General features: G+C 44.6%; 1 protein-coding gene across 1 annotated transcript in view; it reads right to left on the reverse strand.

Moving 5' to 3' along the window:
• Nucleotides 1–1,113: 1,113 nt before the first annotated feature.
• LOC109901020 (zinc finger protein ZFPM2-like) overlaps nucleotides 1,114–21,263 on the reverse strand; it is a 200,440-nt gene continuing 180,290 nt past the window's right edge. The window contains exons 6-8 of the mRNA XM_031788026.1: nucleotides 6,689–6,895; nucleotides 4,335–4,559; nucleotides 1,114–3,832 (exon numbers count right to left, since the gene is read on the reverse strand). Coding sequence (XP_031643886.1) covers nucleotides 1,290–3,832; nucleotides 4,335–4,559; nucleotides 6,689–6,895 — 2,975 coding nt within the window. The 3' untranslated portion in view covers nucleotides 1,114–1,289. The remainder of the gene's footprint in view (nucleotides 3,833–4,334; nucleotides 4,560–6,688; nucleotides 6,896–21,263) is intronic.

Genomic DNA, 21,263 nt, shown 5'->3' on the forward strand with positions numbered 1-21,263 from the left:
TACTATCTTTCTGGGATCTATTCAGTCTGTAAAGCTGCAGCGTTACAGATCCCATGATAGAATGTAAACGTGACGATATAAAAGGAATTTCCGATTGAGCCGACATGTGCAGTGTTCACCATGAATGCAGTGTCCTCTAAAGTGAGAACATTGACATTAAATTTGATTCACGCAATGCAGATTGAACAGAGCCCTCTGTCCCTTATATCTAATGTACAGATCCACTACACTGGTACTGTGTTGTGGCTTTGAAAGAAAAGAGCAAACATCAATGGATTATCCTGAGGATTTAAGTTTAATTATGACACCACATCAAAATAAAAATTATTTCCAACAGTTCTGGAATTTTATTCCATCCATATACATGCATAGCAACAACGTTTTTTAAGAAACTTTTTTTCTCTCCCATAATTAGGACATTGGAATGATTATTTTACATCGGTATCCCCCGTCAACCAACCTCCATCATCAACAGCAATAAATGTAATTCTTGTACAATTTTTTTCTCCAAATAATATAATGCAGTCCCCCTCTCATAATACTGCTTTCAGTAATGTTCCCTCATTTACAAAGTATTGCATCGAGAGCAAATGTTAAAAAGGGGGACCAAAGTGTAGTTCAGCAAACAGAAATATGAGTACTATACAAGAATGTTGCCATCCTCCTGAAAACATCCACGTCTGAGTTGAAGAAAAGAGACAGGGACACAGCCACATACGTATGCTAAGCCAAGTGTATGCCAAAACAGAAGATGCAGCTGGATTGTACCTGGCTATCCCACCAAAGGGTTAAGGCCAAGAATCCGAGTCATGAATAGCAAAGCTGCAAATGACATTTAGGCATATACAAAAACTGTTACAGCAAATAAGAATAGACAAGTGCTTCAGTAGCTATTTTGTGTCTAAAATGCATCTCATTTGTATTCTATCGTTTCATTGAGCCTACATTACAGTGTAAACAATATGTGTGCTACACAAGAATGACTATACAATAACATTACAAACAACTCTGATATAAATTTCATTTGAATTTTAAATTAAGATCACTACTATTAATACTGATTGTAAAATAAATAAATGTGAAAGTGGCACCAACTCTGGATTCATTTGTTCTTTTTTTAACCAATGATTTGCAATGAGGTGTTAAAATGATGAAAGAAGAAGCCTCTCTTGATTGTCCACAAGCAGCGTTTAGAACTGCGTGAGTGATGCATTATTCCAGACACGACAGTGTACCCAAACAGAAAAAAGGGGAGTGGGAAGGGACAGGAAAACTAAACAGGAACTAGTTCATTTCACATGCTCCGCAGCATGTGACGAACAGTAAAACTTCTTATGGGTAATAAAGTTTGATAGGTTGTTGAATTGGATGTCACAGAGACGGCAGTACTTCCCACTGCCCGGAGCCTGGGATGACCCATTCAAACCCTTCGTCACCGTGGGAACCGTCTCCTCGGTCGGAGACTTGGACGCGGGCGACACGTTCTCGTTGGAGTCGGACGGGTTCTCCGCGCCCCACGTGGGTGAGGGGTGGCCGTCTTGCTGCTGGGGATTGTGGGATTGGTTATCCTGGTTGGGTGGGACGGGCCCCGATCCCGAGCGCTCCTCTGGCTTGTGACCGCCGTTGACTATCACCATGCCCCTGTTTTTGGGCAGCAGGGGCAGTGGCTCTTTGCTGGGGAGTGGGCAGCCGTTGGCAGCAGGCTGCTCTCTCCCCGTCTCTGGTCCCCCTCCATTAGTGCTCTGCTCCTGCTCGCTGCTCACCTCTCTCTCGCCCTGCATGACCAGCCCGCCGGCCACGTAATCGGTCGGCTTTATCCCGAAGTAGGGCGATATTTGCTCGGCACCTTTCATCTTCTTTATTGCGCCGGGATAAAGGCAGTGGGGCAGAAACATGTTCTCGTCTTTAGTCGGGATGAGCTGAGCCTCGCTGAAGGGCTTGAGACCCGGCACTGGGCCCATGTGAGGGGGGAACATTCCACCCCCATTCTGCACAATCATTTTATCGTTGCCGTTCTTCTCACATGGGCTCTTATCGTAGGCGTCATCAGGATTACTGCCTTCACTCTTCACCACGTCTGGGAACATGGTCTCACCACCGTGCTGCTGGGAGGCTGTGGCTGTTGTCACAGGGCAAAAGTTCTGTTTATGCGCTAGGTAGTTCTCCACTTTGTTAAAACTGATCTTGCACACTGTACATTCGTGATAGTCTAACAGTCTTTTGGGGGAGTTGGAAGATGTCTTGTCATTGGGGATTGGCGAGCACTTTTTGCTGAGATCGATGGGTGCGTCCAGCTCCTGCTGGTCCATAGTGGCATTACTGTTGGGGGCCATGATAGACTTGGTGACGGTGAGGGAAGCCTCCAGGTGTTTGGGGACCATCCCTGGGAAGACGTCACAGCGAGGGTGAAAGCGGTCGGCCAGGCTCTCCACTGCTTCCTGGGACGTACAGGGGTTCGCCATAGGAGGGACCCCCAGGAACCCTGGCTGCCCAATGGAGGGTCCTCTCGGGTCCTGGTCTGGGAGACACATCTCGTACATCTTTCTGCGCTTGCGGGTCCTCATGGTCCTCTGCATGGACGGAACCTTGTTGGCGGACATGCGTTTCATGGGGGGGTCGTGACGCGTAGCACAGTAGTACTGCTTGTGGACCATGTAGGTCTCGTGGCGGCTAAAGGTGATATTGCAGGCCGCACAGGAAGTCTGGTTGGGGTCGTTGACGTCAGTCTCCACCAGAGGCGTGTTGGTAGGGCTCTTCCCCTCCACCGCCTGCTGCTTCCCGTTCAGCCTCTCCTCCATCCCGGTCGGGGTGGTGGAGACCTTCTTCACCTGCCCCGGGAGCTCCTTCTCTGGGCCTGGGCCTTTCACTGCCCCTCCTGCATTGATCATGTCCAGAACACTCTGAGAGTTGACTGACAAACAGGCCGACTGCATCAGGTGGCTGTCGGTGACCTCAGACGGGTGGCATCCGGTGAGCATACTGACTGAGCTGTGGCCGCTGTTGGGGCTCACGGCCTTGTCTGAGATACTGGAGAAGTCAGGCGACTTGGTCATGTGCTGCCAACGACTGTTACAGTAGTGCTTTTTGTGGACCAGGTAGTTTTCCAGGTTGTTGAAGGTGATATTGCATTCGAAACACGTGGCCCCTTTGGGGATGAGGGGGCTGTAGATCACTGGAGGGTAGACCGTGTTCCCTCCATGGCGTAGCCTCCGGTGCACCAGCTCTGACATTTTAGCCAGAATCTCAGAAGCCTGCGGGACGACAGAAATGTCCTGGGAGAAAGCGAACTGGGACAGGAAGGGCCCCATGGGGTAGGTGGGGCCCATGTTATGCTGAACAGGAGAGGAGGCCAAGCGGGGACTGGAGGGCTCAGACTTGATCCGGGTGTAGGAGAAGCTGGCCTTACTGCCCGGATGGCCACCGTCCCCCTTCAACCCTGACAGCATGGGCTTTTTCTCAGCCTTCTCCAGCTCGCTGTCGATGGTGACGTCCTTGCTGAGGGATCCTTTGGGACTCTGGAGGGGTTCCTTCCGGTTGGCCAGCTCGACGCGGGCCGCCGCCTGCTGCAGGGCTTCCTCCGCTCCCCTGGGGGAGTGCTCGCTGTCGCTCTCCCTGTGAAGTTTGCTGCCGCCATGGTGGCTGTGTAAGTCCTGATGCTGCAAGAGTTCCCTGTGGTTCTGAAAGCTGATATGGCAGTGATTGCATCTGAAGGCGGCCTGTGACAGGTGAGAGAGGATGTGATGTTGGAACGTAATAAGAGAATCCGCCGTGTAGTTACAGATTGTGCATTTCAAGCTGGTGCCAGGGGGGAGCGTCTCTTCCATTTTGACACCTGTTAGGGAGATAAAAGGACACTATTGAGATTCCTCGTCGCCTTCCCACTCTGCCTTAACGTTAACTACGGCTACGATCAAAACCTGATGCATTATGCGAAGCTTACTGCCAACCTTCCTGATTTTTGGTTGGGCTGAAAGCTAAACTGTCAACTGCTTAAGCTGACAGGTGGATGTGTATATTTATGGCGCTAAGAGCAGTAGTTCACGTTGCCAATTATTTTACCTGACTAATGTGAAACTGACATTGTCCTAATGTCAAGCAATACTAAATATTAAAAGTATACTGTTCTGTACTACTCAACGTGATTAAATAATACATCGGATTACCTTTAATGATAAGCACATCTCATGTCAACATCACTCAATGGTGAGATACTTACGACTAAATGAAAGCTAAAATAAATCTACATTTCGTCTACTTTACAGTACTTTACTAGTATTACTACAGTAGAAGCTCAACTACTACACTAATAGTACTAGCAGGACATCTCTACTCACCGCTGTGCGTGCTCAGGTGCATTTCCAGGGCCCTGGCACTGGTGAAGCTCTTGTTGCACTGTGGGAAGGGGCAGATGCTGGGTGTCTGGTGGGGTCCGTTGTCATTCTCCTCCCCTTGGCTCTCTGGCTCCCTCTGCCTGCCACTGCAGTAGTACATCAGGTGGGCCTGCAGGTTCCTCTCACTGCGGTACCAGATCCCACACGCCTTACATGGGAAGATGTCCTCTGGAGAGAGAGGGTAAAACACAGTGCAGAGAGTCAGTGTACAACGTCAGGGTAGAATGTCACAGTAGAACTTCAGGGTAGAGCGTCAGGGTAGAATGTCACAGTAGAACTTCAGGGTAGAGCGTCAGGGTAGAATGTCACAGTAGAACTTCAGGGTAGAGCGTCAGGGTACAACGTCAGGGTAGAATGTCACAGTAGAACTTCAGGGTAGAGCATCAAGGTACAATGTCAGGGTAGAATGTCACAGTAGAACTTCAGGGTAGAGCGTCAGGGTACAACGTCAGGGTAGAATGTCACAGTAGAACTTCAGGGTAGAGCGTCAGGGTAGAATGTCACAGTAGAACTTCAGGGTAGAGCGTCAGGGTACAACGTCAGGGTAGAATGTCACAGTAGAACTTCAGGGTAGAACGTCAGGGTACAACGTTAGGGTAGAATGTCACAGTAGAACTTCAGGGTACAACGTCAGGGTAGAATGTCACAGTAGAACTTCAGGGTAGAGCGTCAGACAACGTTAGGGTAGAATGTCACAGTAGAACTTCAGGGTAGAGCATCAGGGTACAACGTTAGGGTAGAATGTCACAGTAGAACTTCAGGGTAGAGCGTCAGGGTACAACGTCAGGGTAGAATGTCACAGTAGAACTTCAGGGTAGAGCATCAGGGTACAACGTCAGGGTAGAATGTCACAGTAGAACTTCAGGGTACAACGTTAGGGTAGAATGTCAAATCAAATCAAATTTTATTTGTCACATACACATGGTTAGCAGATGTTAATGCGAGTGTAGCGAAATGCTTGTGCTTCTAGTTCCGACAATGCAGTAATAACCAACAAGTAATCTAGCTAACAATTCCAAAACTACTACCTTATAGACACAAGTGTAAGGGGATAAAGAATATGTACATAAAGATATATGAATGAGTGATGGTAGAGAGCGGCATAGGCAAGATACAGTAGATGGTATTGAGTGCAGTATATACATATGAGATGAGTATGTAAACAAAGTGGCATAGTTAAAGTGGCTAGTGATACATGTATTACATAAAGATGCAGTAGATGATATAGAGTACAGTATATACATATACATATACATATGAGATGAATAATGTAGGGTATGTAACATTATATTAGGTAGCATTATATTAGGTAGCAAAGTGGCTAGTGATATTTTACATGATTTCCCATCAATTCCCATTATTCAAGTGGCTGGAGTTGAGTCAGTGTGTTGGCAGCAGCCACTCAATGTTAGTGGTGGCTGTTTAACAGTCTGATGGCCTTGGGATTAGAACTTAGAACTTCAGGGTAGAGCGTCACAGTAGAACTTCAGGGTAGAGCGTCAGGGTACAACGTTAGGGTAGAATGTCACAGTAGAACTTCAGGGTATAGCGTCAGGGTACAACGTTAGGGTAGAATGTCACAGTAGAACTTCAGGGTAGAGCATCAGGGTACAACGTCAGGGTAGAATGTCACAGTAGAACTTCAGGGTAGAGCGTCAGGGTAGAATGTCACAGTAGAACTTCAGGGTAGAGTTTGTGCAAACACAACACACACACGCTTCTTTCTCTTTATAGCTCTGATTTGATACTCAAAGCTAGGAGAAAATAATACCCTGTAATACCCAAGCCTGTGATAGGACTGTGTTGATACCACTAGGTTGATGCCCTTTCTCAAGGGCAACTGAAACACTGGACCATCTGCCTGCAGCAGAGCAGCCTCCCTGTCAAGCTGAACCCAGATAGCCCTTATTAAGTAAACAAATGCACTATTTGCATGAAGCTTGTATTTTGCAATTAACAGGTTAGTGGGAGTCTCGCCTGTGTTTATGTGAACCCAAACTGAAGGTCGACAGCTCTTATCTCAACCGCTCTTAACACAGACTCATCTGGGTTAATCTAGAGCCCATAGACGGACGTACAGACAGACATTTCTTGTTTATTAGGGCAATGTCCAAAACGGAACCCTATTCCCTATATAGTGCAATACCTTTGTCCAGTGTCTGCACCCTCATTCCTATAGTGCACTACTTAAAGTTTTGGCCTAAAGTAGTGGACTACATAGGGAATAGAGTCCATTTCAAACACAGCCCTAGGTGAGACTACAGTACAGACTAGCCATGGAGTGTATTGTAACTCACTGTTGACGATGGCGGTGGGCAGAATGGAGGCCATGGCGGCCTGCTGAGGCAGGAGCTGGATGGTGTCCAGCAGTCTAGCCGGGTACATCCCCTCGCTCAGAGACATGTGGTTGATGGCCTGTAGACGGGAGTCAAAGTCCACGGCGAACGCCACTAGCTCCTCGCCCCCCATGATGTTCTTAGTGGTGGTACACCACAGCTGGCCACCTGGAACAGACAGAAGGGGAACATGCTGAAAAAGATAGTTTTTATCCTGTGTGACTCTGTTGGTAGAGCATGGTAGTGTTAGCCTGTGTAGCTTAGTTGATGGGTTCGATTCCCACTGGGGACAGTATTATATTATTATTATTGATGTTGCACCCTCTAGGTGACTCCAAACTCTGGAGTTCAGAGGGTATGGAATTCCATCCAGAGGGACATGTTATAAGGACTTAATAATAATGACTATATAATGACTAAAGTGTGAAATCACAATGTCATACTTTGGTTAAAGTATCAGTAAGAAATGTCATACTCAGTGGGGTAAATTGTAGTAGGTCTATGCATTGGAGCTATACTGTATACTTCAGTAATATAGCATAACCTCAAACAGATCCTCTACACACTATTAGATGTTTGTGTTTAAGGATGAAACATTCCAGTGAAATCTTCTGAACATATTCATTAAGTTAGGATGAGAGAGTGGAAGGGGAGGAAGGGGTAGAGGAAGGTTTTTAGCTTAGATAATATTTATCTCCTGTACAGGCTTTTCAGCTGCACTTCATTTTCCCTTGAAGAGATTAAAGTTTTTAATATGACTATTTACAAAAATCTGTCTGGGGCGATAACAACAACGATGATACGCTCACGCTAAATGGCAGAATTAGGACATTGTTTCAGAGAAAAGCTGGACAATTAATTAGGGCACTCTGTTAGCTTTCAAAGATGTGCAAACACTCTGACAGAGCAGCGTCAGGATGAGAGAGGACCTGTAATTTGAGTCCAGCTGTTGTGGAAATAAGGGGTGTTGCAGAAGAGAGGGGAGAGGTATGAAGGGTAGAACAGAAGACTAACTGCACCCCACTCATAGTTCCATCCTCCTTTAGAGAGACACTGATTACAAATGTTTACACAAAAGGTAGAAATCACTGGTTTTAAAGGTCAGTGTAGACAGGGTTGAGGTTTTCAAGTGAGGCTCCCAACCCAGGGAGGAAAACTGAAGAATAACTGCTGTAGTTACTATGACATTTTTATTTTTTATTTAACCAGGCAAGTCAGTTAAGAACAAATTCTTATTTTCAATGACGGCCTAGGAACAGTGGGTTAACTGCCTGTTCAGGGGCAGAACAACAGATTGTACCTTGTCAGCTCGGGGGTTTGAACTTGCAACCTTCCGGTTACTAGTCCAACGCTCTAACCATTAGGTTACCCTGGAATGATTGTTATGAAGCCTAACCTCCACACCAATCTGAGGATGTATCACTCCTCTCATGTACACCTTCCACGGCATTCCATCTCCCACCTGAAGCTGGTCATAACCTCGCTATTCCCATTAACACATTTCCCAACCTTTTCATTACATTTATGTCAAACAGCACTGAAATTAAACACTATTACAAATGTGTCATAGGAGTGAAGCAAGCTGTAGTAAAATATGCCATCTTTTAAAGTCTCATTTCTGTGTGCAAGGAAAGCTGTGTGTGTGTGTGTGTGTATGCATCCGTGTGTGTGAGTGGCAGGCAGCAGGCAGCACTAGCTCCTTTAAAGAACAGTGCCTATCTGCTGGCCAATCTCCCGTGATGAGAGACACACTTCAGGTCCCTCCACTTGAGTGCTGGTTTTGATTCTCTCTCACCACACACAGCCTGGAGAGGCCCTTTGAATTTTTATCTCCTAATTAAAGTAACAAAACTCCTCTGCCGTCAGACAGCGTTACCATCAAGGTAGGTACGAGCGAGCAGCCACCATGGGGGGGAGGTGGGGGGCAGATCGTCAACTACTCGCCACTAAAAGTTTCAATTGGTAGAGATTCCACTTCTCAGGTTCTCGGTTAACAAAGAGAATGGAGAAAAACACCCTGATACTGAAATCACGACTGACTTGTCTACATTTTCACTGTCTTTGAAAACAATTTCGGTTAAAGATACTCTGAATTACTGCAAGCCTACCACTGCTAATTGCTAATGATTGTTAGTACTCATAACCTACTATGAAATATACACAGTAATGTACTCCTTCAGCCAGCCAAACTACAGACACCCATCTGTCGTCCGTGAGAATGCTGGGGTGGTGCTCTAAAACACAGAATACTGACTCAGACAGAATCATTCCTGCCTCAGAGGAGACTTCAACCACCTGAACCGCTTAGTCCCAAATAACACCCTATTCCCAATATAGCGCACTATTTTGACCAGAGCTATAGGCCCTGGTCACAAGTAGTGCACTAAATATGGAAAAGGGTGGCATTTGGGACATACACATAGATGGCAGCTCAGGAGATCCCCTGAGATGTTGCTCTCAGGGCATCACTGTACACCACAGTTTTTGCTTCCCAAGCGTGGTCTTGATGGAGAACCAAAAGATTTGTTCTAGGCCAGCACTGACACACACAAATGTGCACCCTTTTGGGTTCCTAGGACAAGGATTGGGAAACACCTCTTACTGTACAGAGAGAGGGGCGGCCTTGGCAAATAATTGTGTTAATAGTTCATGAAAGTTTATCTGCATCATACTGGCTGCATTTTGCCTTTTTGAAAGTGCACAGCCCACAAGTAAAACTGGGGAAAAGGCTAAAAAGTAGCAGCTTGTGTGATTTGCACTGTTTTGCCTGTTAGCGAGCTAGCTCTCTGCAATGAGCTGCCTGCCTGGCTTTGTGCAGCGGCCAATGCAGTTGGAATGAACGCTATTGTGCTGAATCCTCCTGCAGAGCACCTGATAAAAGAATAAAGAACTATGACTTATTCTAAAAACAATAGAGGAATTTAGCAGAGACAACAGGCCAGCTGCTTCATTAAAACAATCAGAAAACTGCATCCTGTACCTAGTCCAGATAATTAAAAACACTGCCTTGCTTTCTACATCCCCCCCTTCTCTCTCTCTCTATCGCCCCCCCCCCCCTCTCTCTCTCTCTCTCTCTCCCCATCTCTCTCTCTCACTCTCGCCCCCCCCCCCCTCTCTCACTCTCGCCCCCCCTCTCTCGCTCTCTCTCCCTCTCAATATAATAATCACCAGCTCTACATTGGGCCGGCTGGCTAAATGGGGCTCGGCTGGCTAAATGCCCATTCCTTCTCTTCTCCTTTGATGAATGCCGTATTTGAACATGTAGTTGAAGATATGACGGAATTCAAGAAACAAAATGATGTGAGCGAGAGGGGGGGCCTTTGTATATGTAAGTACTTTCACTAATCAAACATCAAAGAATGTATCGTATGGGGAAATAAGACGCACGTACTGTACTGTGTGTCCCTCCTCCCCAACTACAAACCCCAGAGATTTCAAAGTCAGACTTCAGAGGCCATTTTACATTTCTTCAGCTTTAAATGACAATGGATGTACAGTAAAGCACCCTATACAGCAGGAGGATTCAATTCGTACCTCACGGGGACCGGAGCCTGCTGGTCTTTTGTTCTACCTGATAATTGGACCCACCTGATATCCCAGGTTTAAATCAGTCCTTGATTAGAGGGGAACAATGGAAAAACACAATCGAACTGAGGGCTATACATTTACATTTGGCAGACATTCTTATCCAGAGCAATTAGGATTAAGTGCCTTGCTCAAAGGCACATCAACAGATTTTTCACCTAGTTGGCTTGGGGATTCAAACCAGCAACCTTTTGGTTACTGGCCCAACGCACTTAACCACTAGGCTACCTGCCGCCATAGAGTAAATGTGAACATGGGCCACCGTGGTGGGGAGGAACAGACAGTATAAGATACTCGAGGATATGAGGAATGGAATACATTTGCTCCTGCCTGCGCCACACCACTGTCCATATCTTAATGAAACACAAACACATCTCTCCAGCCTTGTTGCAGTGAGAGAGCTGGGAGGAGACGACAAAGCAACACACATAACAGAAGGGTTTGCATAATTAAACTGGCCTGCAGACAGGTATTCAAATGTTTTTGTGTAAACAGCACGACTCTTTAATAGTTTGCTGTAAAATGCATAGTTACGCACATCAGCTCTCCCATCTGTCTACAACACAGGCCAGACCCACTGCAGCACAACTACACTTTATGGGTCTGCGGGTGGCTTTCAGCAAACATACAGTAACCTTCTGGCAGTAACCACATTGTGTTCTATGGATTTGCAGCACACTTTTGAGACAGGACACTGTAACCATGTGGTCTCTCTCCTTGAGGAGCTGTTGCCAGAAGCTTGATGGTGATTTGCAAATGGCCTGATTATTTCAACCCCTTATCCAATCTCTCTCTCTCAGCTAACTGTTGCTCTGTCTTAATTGTGAAGTGATGGTTGTAGAGCCGGAGGGCTCAGTGCTTTTTGTAATTAAACACCTCTGGTCTTGTCTCAAAAACAGACAAGACTCTCCTTGTTGAACGGACGGCTAACCAGGGAGAGCCTCCTGGCACCTACGAATATTAAGTAGCTGCCTGCCTGCCATGTTTGTTAACTTGTTCGGGGTTTAAATGTTCTCTTAATCTAGACTGTGTTAGCCCGCTGAGCTAAAGCCTAGAAATTATCTCAGGAAGCTAACGCAATTCTTCAGGTTTCTGCCAAGGCTACTAATCACACAAGTATTGTTCACTAAACTATAAACATAAATCATATTCAGTGCAACGTCTACATTATTAATATATGGAACTAACAAGACAATTCTCATACTAACAACAGCCTATAGCTACAGAAAAACTAAACAAACTCCTCTTCTCATGAATAACAGCAAATATTGAGAGTGTTTCTGAACAGACAGGATGGTGATATGGCAGCAGGCTGTCAAACCATCAGGTTAAGACAACAGCCAGAGAGCACCACAGACAGGCTGAGAGAAAGCTGAGTGAGAATTCCCATGGCAGAGTGAATGTGAAAAGTCACTAATCGGTCAAACAATCCTATTGTTACAGGGTGTGGTGTGGAATAAACTGCAGTTAGAGGACTATAACATTATAGCATTGATTTGAATCCTCTTATTCCCCCGCTCTCATACCTCTCCCGCCTTCCATTCTGATGATAGTATTCTAGCCACCACTAGAAGGCGCTCTTCTCATGCTAAAACGCAACTCCGCACCCAGAGGAAGTTGTCATGTTGATGCATAGACACCCTAAACACAGCAGCATGTCAGACGGACAGACTCCGTCCATACGTTCAAGAAGGTGTAGAATGTGAAGCACTCTTATAACCTTCATTTACTCTGCTTCTACAGTGAAAACAAGTTGTTCTGAGACAATGTATGTGGTGAGGATAGTCAACATATTTAAGGTATTATGATGGTTATCGATCTGTTGTACCTGTCATCACGCTTGTGAAAATACTTATTGTGCAGCAAATACACATTGTTTGAGGCATAACATAATGTATTCTATTGACAAAACCACTCGTTTAAAAAAGCCTTGAATAAATATGTGTTTATCCAGCCTCATTTGTCTGACACTCCTAACCCAAAGCCCACCAACACTACAGTGTACAGACTCATTTTAACATCAAGTGTTTTGCAGATAATAGCCAACACTGAAAGCTCGTGGATGGCCTTGAGCAAATGGCACAGGGGTCAGAGTCCACAAATTAAACCTGGGTTCCCAGGAGAGTGTCATACAGAATCCCACTGGTACACATTCATACCAGCTACAAAGACACTAAACTACAACACATCTCAGAAGAATCATATTATTTCATTTAACAGATATTCAATTCCGTCATTCTGAGTTCTGGAACAAAGAAAATCTGTTTCAAAATTCCTAGTTTCCGGCAATGATCTGATTGAGTGGATTCTTTTGCACAGTGTAGAAATGAGATGTTTCCTTTTATAATTAAATGATATTTCTTTAGCAAATCTCTTGAATCCGTTTCATTGCACAGTGAAAATGATATTGACAAGTGCCTGTTTGTCAGGTAATATCAATGAGAGACAGAAAGAGAGAGAGAGGGACAGAGAGAGAGAGACAGAGAGAGAGAGAGAGAGAGAGAGGCAGAGAGAGACAGAGAGAGAGAGAGGCAGAGAGAGACAGAGAGAGAGAGAGGCAGAGAGAGACAGAGAGAGACAGAGAGAGAGAGAGACAGAGAGAGAGAGAGAGAGAGGCAGAGAGAGACAGAGAGAGAGAGAGGGACAGAGAGAGAGAGACAGAGAGAGAGAGAGAGAGAGAGAGAGAGAGAGAGAGCAAGAGAGATAGAGAGAGAAAAAGAGAGAGAGAGAGAGGGGGGGGGGGGGGGACAGAGAGAGTGACATTTCAATGCAAGAACAGGTTCTGAGCCTGACTACACTGATGCGGGAGGTAACCACCACATATTTGGACACCCCTCCTTGTACAGTAGCCCTATTATAAATAATAGAAACAGTCCTGACCAAATACTGAACACAAATGGGAAGGAGCCTTGGGCCTGTACATGCTTAATGGTAGAATCAGAGGGGACTCTTTAGGTCAGTTTACTTACTGCTCAGCTCTTGGGACAAGTGTAGTCGATTATGCCATCACTGACATTGACCCCTCCTCCATTAGTGCATTCACTGTCAGACCACAGACATCATTGTCAGATCACAGTCAGATCAACGTGTTTCTGAAGAAATTAACTGGCAATATTCATTTTAAAAAACAGCCCAATAAACTGTACAACATAAACCAATCGTACAGATGGGATCCAAACAGTGCAGAGAGATTTTTTTTAACCTTTATTTAACTAGGCAAGTGAGTTAAGAACAAATTCTTATTTTCAATGACGGCCTAGGAACAGTGGGTTTACTGCCTGTTCAGGGGCAGAACAACAGATTTGTACCTTGTCAGCTCAGGGATTTGAACTTCCGGTTACTAGTCCAAAGCTCTAACCACTAGGCTACCCTGCCGCCCCGTGGAAAATTTTAAGCACAACAAAGCCACATGAATTAGCCATACAAGATGTAGGAATTTGGAAAACCTATTTTGATCATCTATACAAAAACATCCCACAAAAAGACTTAGAACAGAACCAATTAGAAATTCAAGAATTCAAGAAGAAAGAAAAAAATGTAATAAGTAAATGTCAAATTGGCTTTCTCGCTAACCATCGCACTACTGACCATATATACACCTTACACACACTAATTAATAAACACCATCGCACTACTGACCATATATACACCTTACACACACTAATTAATAAACACCATCGCACTACTGACCATATATACACCTTACACACACTAATTAATAAACACCATCGCACTACTGACCATATATACACCTTACACACACTAATTAATAAACACCATCGCACTACTGACCATATATACACCTTACACACACTAATTAATAAACACCATCGCACTACTGACCATATATACACCTTACACACACTAATTAATAAACACCATCGCACTACTGACCATATATACACCTTACACACACTAATTAATAAACACCATCGCACTACTGACCATATATACACCTTACACACACAAATTAATAAACACCATCGCACTACTGACCATATATACACCTTACACACACTAATTAATAAACACCATCGCACTACTGACCATATATACACCTTACACACACTAATTAATAAACACCATCGCACTACTGACCATATATACACCTTACACACACAAATTAATAAACACCATCGCACTACTGACCATATATACACCTTACACACACTAATTAATAAACACCATCGCACTACTGACCATATATACACCTTACACACACTAATTAATAAACACCATCGCACTACTGACCATATATACACCTTACACACACTAATTAATAAACACCATCGCACTACTGACCATATATACACCTTACACACACTAATTAATAAACACCATCGCACTACTGACCATATATACACCTTACACACACTAATTAATAAACACCATCGCACTACTGACCATATATACACCTTACACACACTAATTAATAAACACCATCGCACTACTGACCATATATACACCTTACACACACTAATTAATAAACACCATCGCACTACTGACCATATATACACCTTACACACACTAATTAATAAACACCATCGCACTACTGACCATATATACACATCACACACACTAATTAATAAACACCATCGCACTACTGACCATATATACACCGTACACACACTAATTAATAAACACCATCGCACTACTGACCATATATACACCTTACACACACTAATTAATAAACACCATCGCACTACTGACCATATATACACCTTACACACACTAATTAATAAACACCATCGCACTACTGACCATATATACACCTTACACACACTAATTAATAAACACCATCGCACTACTGACCATATATACACCTTACACACACTAATTAATAAACACCATCGCACTACTGACCATATATACACCTTACACACACTAATTAATAAACACCATCGCACTACTGACCATATATACACCTTACACACACAAATTAATAAACACCATCGCACTACTGACCATATATACACCTTACACACACTAATTAATAAACACGTCCACCAAAAAAAGAGGGCAAAATATTTGCTTGCTTTATTGACTTTAAAAAAGCATTTGATTCTATTTGTCACGAAGGGCTATTCTACAAAAAGTGGGCTTGGTGGTAAGGTGTATGACTTAATAAAATGTATATACACAGAAAACAAGTGTGCAATAAAAATCAAAAACCAAAGAACAGAATTATTTTCACAATGTCGAGGTGTGAAACAAGGCTGCAGTTTGAGTCCAAATCTTTTCAACATTTATATCAATGAATTAGCAGACATGTATGACCATTCTCCAGCCCCAGGACTCACACTATTTGACACAGAGGTGAAATACCTGCTATATGTTGATGACTTGGTACTTCTATCACCAACCAAAGAAGGTCTTCAACAGAACATTAATATTCTAGAGCAATATTGCCATAATTGGGCCCTGGCAGTAAATTTCCAAAAAACGAAAATCATGATATCCCCCCCCAAAAAATAGATGTCAGAAACACACATATAAAATTCACCCTGAACAACACCTTAATTGAACACACTAAAAATTACACCTACCTTGGTCTGACCATATCTGCATCGGGAAACTTTAATATGGCAGTGAATGCACTCAAAGAAAAAGCCCGCAGAGATATGTATGCAATAAAATGAAATTATTCAAAATCAACATCACAATTAGAATTTGGACCAAAATATTTGACAGTGTAATCCTACCTATAGCTCTTTATGGAAGTGAGGTTTGGGGGCCACTCAATAAACTGGACTTTAAAGTCCAGAGAAATACACCAACTAATGCATGTAGGGCAGAATTGGGCTGCTTCCCAGTAATAATGAAAATACAGAAAAGATCATTAAAATTTAAATTCAAGTCCAAATTCAAGTCTGCAATTTAAAGCACTTCAAACGAAAGAGCTGAGCCCAGAAACGAGCCCTCTCAGTCAGCTGGTGTTGGACCGCACCAACCAAGCTGACACCAGCACTGCTTCAAAATAAAGAATTCCAATAAACAAAATCATTAAGTAATCAAAGGAATCAAATTTACAACATTGGAACAACGAAACAAAATCCCAAAGCCGACTAAATTGCTATCTGACCCTAAACAGAGAATATGAATTGGCTGATTATCTCTACTGTCAGAGATACGAAGCAGAGACAGATCGTTACCAAGTACAGGCTGAGTGACCACCGATTGGCAATAGAAACCGGCAGATATAAAAAGACATGGCTACCCAAAGAGGAACGTGTCTGTGGTCACGGCATGACAGGGGAGGTAGAGACAGAGATGCACTTTCTCCTTTACTGTGATAAATATTCCTCACAAAGAGATTCATTATTCACCGAAATGACTACATTTATTCAAAAATTTTACAAATTAAACCCAGAGGAAAAACTAAAAATACTCATGGGCGAAGGAGCAATGGCTCTTCTTGCAGCCAAATATGTATTTTCCTGCCATAGCCTGAGGGACACTGAATAATAACATCTGCATAGTAAGCAGTAACTTCCTTATTATTACTATTATTGTTATTACTATTATTATTGTTGTTTATCATTCCAAATAGTAGTGGTATGGGTGGTAATGGTAGTGATAACAGTTTAGTGATGGTGGTGGTAGTAGTAGTGGTGGTATGGGTGGTAATGGTAGTGATAACAGTTTAGTGATGGTAGTAGTAGTAGTAATGTTGATGGTAGTTGTAGTACTGATATAAAGGAGAAGATTACCATTATTCAGTTATAGGTAGTTATAGTTTCATTTTCCATATTTAGATTTTAGATTTATACATTTCTACTATTGACTGTTACCATTTTATTGTTATTATTTTTATTTTATATTATTATTTGCTATGGTTTATAATTTTGTTACAATGTATATTGTATACATTGTTTGCTTTGGCAATATTGACACAATGTTTTTCATGCCAATAAAGCAGCTTGAATTTGAATTTGAGAGAGAGAGAGAGAGAGAGAGACAGACAGAGAGGGAGAGAGAGAGAGAGAGACAGACAGAGAGGGAGAGAGAGAGAGAGAGAGACAGACAGAGAGGGAGAGAGAGAGAGAGAGAGAGACAGACAGAGAGGGAGAGAGAGAGACAGACAGAGAGGGAGAGAGAGACAGAGAGACAGACAGAGAGGGAGAGAGAGAGAGGGTGACATAGAGAGAGAGAGAGACAGAGAGGGAGAGAGAGAGAGAGAGAGACAGACAGAGAGGGAGAGAGAGAGAGAGAGACAGACAGAGAGGGAGAGAGAGAGAGGGTGACATAGAGAGAGAGAGAGACAGAGAGGGAGAGAGAGAGAGGGTGACATAGAGAGAGAGACAGACAGAGAGGAGAGAGAGAGGAGAGAGAGAGACAGAGAGGGAGAGAGAGAGAGAGAGACAGACAGAGAGGGAGAGAGAGAGGGTGACATAGAGAGAGAGAGAGAGACAGAGAGGGAGAGAGAGAGAGGGTGACATAGAGAGAGAGAGAGAGAGAGAGAGAGAGAGACAGAGAGGGAGAGAGAGAGAGAGAGACAGAGAGGGAGAGAAGAGAGAGAGACAGAGAGGGAGAGAGAGAGAGACAGAGAGAGAGAGAGAGAGAGAGAGAGAGAGAGGGTGACATAGAGAGAGAGAGAGAGAGAGAGCAGAGAGAGAGACAGAGAGGGAGAGAGAGAGAGGGACAGAGAGGGACAGAGAGAGAGAGGAGGGACATAGAGATAGAGAGGGACATAGAGAGAGAGGGACAAAGAGAGAGAGAGAGAGAGAGAGAGAGAGAGGGGGGGACATAGAGAGAGAGACAGAGAGAGAGAGAGGGACAGAGAGGGACAGAGAGAGAGAGAGGGACATAGAGATAGAGAGGGACATAGAGAGAGAGGGACAAAGAGAGAGAGAGAGAGAGAGAGAGAGAGGGGGGACATAGAGAGAGAGACAGAGAGAGAGGGACATAGAGAGAGAGAGGGACATAGAGAGAGGGACAAAGAGAGAGGGACATAGAGAGAGAGGGACAGAGAGAGAGAGAGAGAGGGGGACAGAGAGAGAGAGAGGACAAAGAGAGAGAGAGGGACAGAGAGAGAGAGAGAGAGGGGACAGAGAGAGAGAGAGGGACATAGAGAGAGAGAGGGACAAAGAGAGAGAGGGACATAGAGAGAGAGAGGGACAGAGAGAGAGAGAGGGGGACAGAGAGAGAGACACAGAGAGGGACATAGAGAGAGAGAGGGACAGAGAGAGAGAGAGAGAGAGGGGGGGGGGACAGAGAGAGAGAGACACAGAGAGGGGCAGAGAGAGAGAGAGAGAGGGACAGAGAGAGAGAGAGAGAGAGATTGAGACAGACAGAGAGAGAGAGAGAGAGAGAGGGGCAGAGAGAGAGAGAGGGACAGAGAGAGAGAGAGAGAGAGAGAGAGAGAGAGAGAGAGAGAGGGACATAGAGAGAGAGAGAGGGACAGAGAGAGAGAGAGAGAGGGGGACAGAGAGAGAGAGGGACATAGAGAGAGAGAGGGACATAGAGAGAGAGAGGGACAAAGAGAGAGAGGGACATAGAGAGAGAGAGGGACAGAGAGAGAGAGAGGGGGACAGAGAGAGAGACACAGAGAGGGGCAGAGAGAGAGAGAGGGACAGAGAGAGAGAGAGAGAGAGAGAGAGAGGGACATAGAGAGAGAGGGACAGAGAGAGAGATGGGAAATGGGAATGAATATGCCAAGTTTTTATAGGTCTATTAGAACTGAGATATGATGAGGGAATTGAAAAGACATTAAACGATGCTACATTTCTTTGATTACAATTGATATAAAAATAGTATTTATTGAAATGAATTGGTGCAGTGAGATATAAACAATATAAATTAAATTGTTATATATATAAAAAATTATAAATGACAAATATGTGAGCCAAATATGATAAGAGACTGCTGTGAAATGTATTCAAAAAATGTAATGAATATAACAATCTCAAAATGACACAAACACTTTCTGTAATTCTGATAATACATTATATCCCTCTCTAGGAAATGAATAGTTTGTCTGAACACTACACTACGAACACTAACTCAGCACACATTCCGAAATTACTTTTAGATTCTCATGGGTGTCACTTTTATATTCTATTTCTAGGTAATAACATTACAAAGTCCATTAAATAATGCTAAAACCCTTACGGACTTTGGATAAATGCTCTAACCAGCACATTTAAAGTGTGGTGCACAATGAGGAAAGTGTTTTAATGAATACTTTTAAGTACTATCCTCTGGATTCACATTGTACATTTTGTTTTAATTTCTTTTACCCAAATAAATTCAACAACAACAAAAAATCACAACACGCTTGTCCTCTAGGTTTCCCAGGTCTAACTGTGCAGTGTTCTCTCCTCTTCCTGGGCTGGGTCCTGGTTGTGGCCAGACGACATGTGTTTACTGGGGCCCTGCTGGGGGCCTGGGTCTGGCTCTCTGTCCTGACCAGGCTATGTGTTAATGGGACGTGGAGGTCGCTGTGACAGGCCGCTGCTGTGTTGAGCACCACCACCAACACCACCACCACCCGGGCAGAGCCAACTAAGCAAAGCTGTCCCAGAACCCCAGCTGTGGCCCGGTGGCCCACGTCCCCCTTCCGATCATGCTACTCGGGGAGGGAGCAGGGAGCAGGTGAACGGCGGAGCTCCAAAGGGAGGGCCAGGGACTGGGAGAGAGACACAAGGACGCAGCGCCTCAGTAGCTACTCCAACATGGCTCTGTCCCCGCACCACCACGCACCACATGGCCTGCCTGGTACATGGATGCCAGCCCTAATGCAAATGCCCTAACACCGTTTAAAATGGGCCACTCTCCTTTTTGGAAAGGTCTATTTGGGCCTTCTGGAGCTAGCAGTTTTTTTAGAGAGGGATGAGAGGAGGAGATGAGAGATGCACCTGCCTACGCTGTCAACCATTTTGGAATGTTGGGACATTATTGATCTGATCTGGGTGAGAATGGAACCGGAATTTTCAAAGTTGTGGCCTACATTAACTTGATGAGCAAACTAATCTATACGGATACACTGTGTTTCAGTTCAACCTCTGAAAGAATACAGAGTGGGATTGTGCCTGCTGTTGTTCACAGAGCCCAGCGACAGACAGAAAGACAGACAGTGAACACAGACAGAATGAGAACAGCAACACGGCAGCACAGCCTCCTGAGTCCAGGTGACCACCACCACAACAGCCACCCTCCATCCCACCCTAACATGCCCTCTGCCTCTGCACCCCTGTAATTCTACATATTGCTTAAACTACACGCTAATTACATTTTCTGTCAGTTTGCAGGAAAAATATATAATCTGTAGCTAAAAGGCCTAATTGCGTTTGTCACATTGTGGTCTCGGTGGCTGGTGCGATGGGAGCAGCAGCCGCTGGCCCTTCCTCGTTGCCATTCTGTCGTCCTGGCAAGGCCCCTCACTGCCCCAGGTATCGCCACGCAGCCATCTGGAGCCGACATCTGTCCCTCTATTGATCACAAGGGTTTAGCACTTGATCAAACAGACTGCGACAGGATATTGCTCTTTTCCCCACAGAAAAGACCATTCGCTTGCGTGAGGGTAATAGAGTGGAACTGAGATACGCGACCAGCACGGTGGGCAGGCAGGTAGGCGGGCAGGCAGGCAAGCGAGCAGGCAGCCGCAGTAGAGGCAGGGATGGCAGGAGTGAGGTGTCCAATGCCAGTTTGAGCCAATAGACCAGCCACTCTCTCTCTCTCTCTCTCTCTCTCTCTCTCTCTCTCTCTCTCTCTCTCTCTCACTCTCACTCTCTCTCACTCACTCTCTCACTCCCTCTCTCTCTCTCTCTCACTCTGACTCTCTCTCTCTCACTCTCTCTCTCACTCTCTCTCTCTCACTCACTCACTCACTCACTCACTCACTCACTCACTCACTCACTCACTCACTCACTCACTCACTCACTCACTCACTCACTCACTCACTCACTCACTCACTCACTCACTCACTCACTCTCTCTCTCTCTCTCTCTCT

This window comes from Oncorhynchus kisutch, linkage group LG2 (genome assembly GCF_002021735.2).
Source record: "Oncorhynchus kisutch isolate 150728-3 linkage group LG2, Okis_V2, whole genome shotgun sequence".
NCBI classification, from domain to species: Eukaryota; Metazoa; Chordata; class Actinopteri; order Salmoniformes; family Salmonidae; genus Oncorhynchus; species Oncorhynchus kisutch.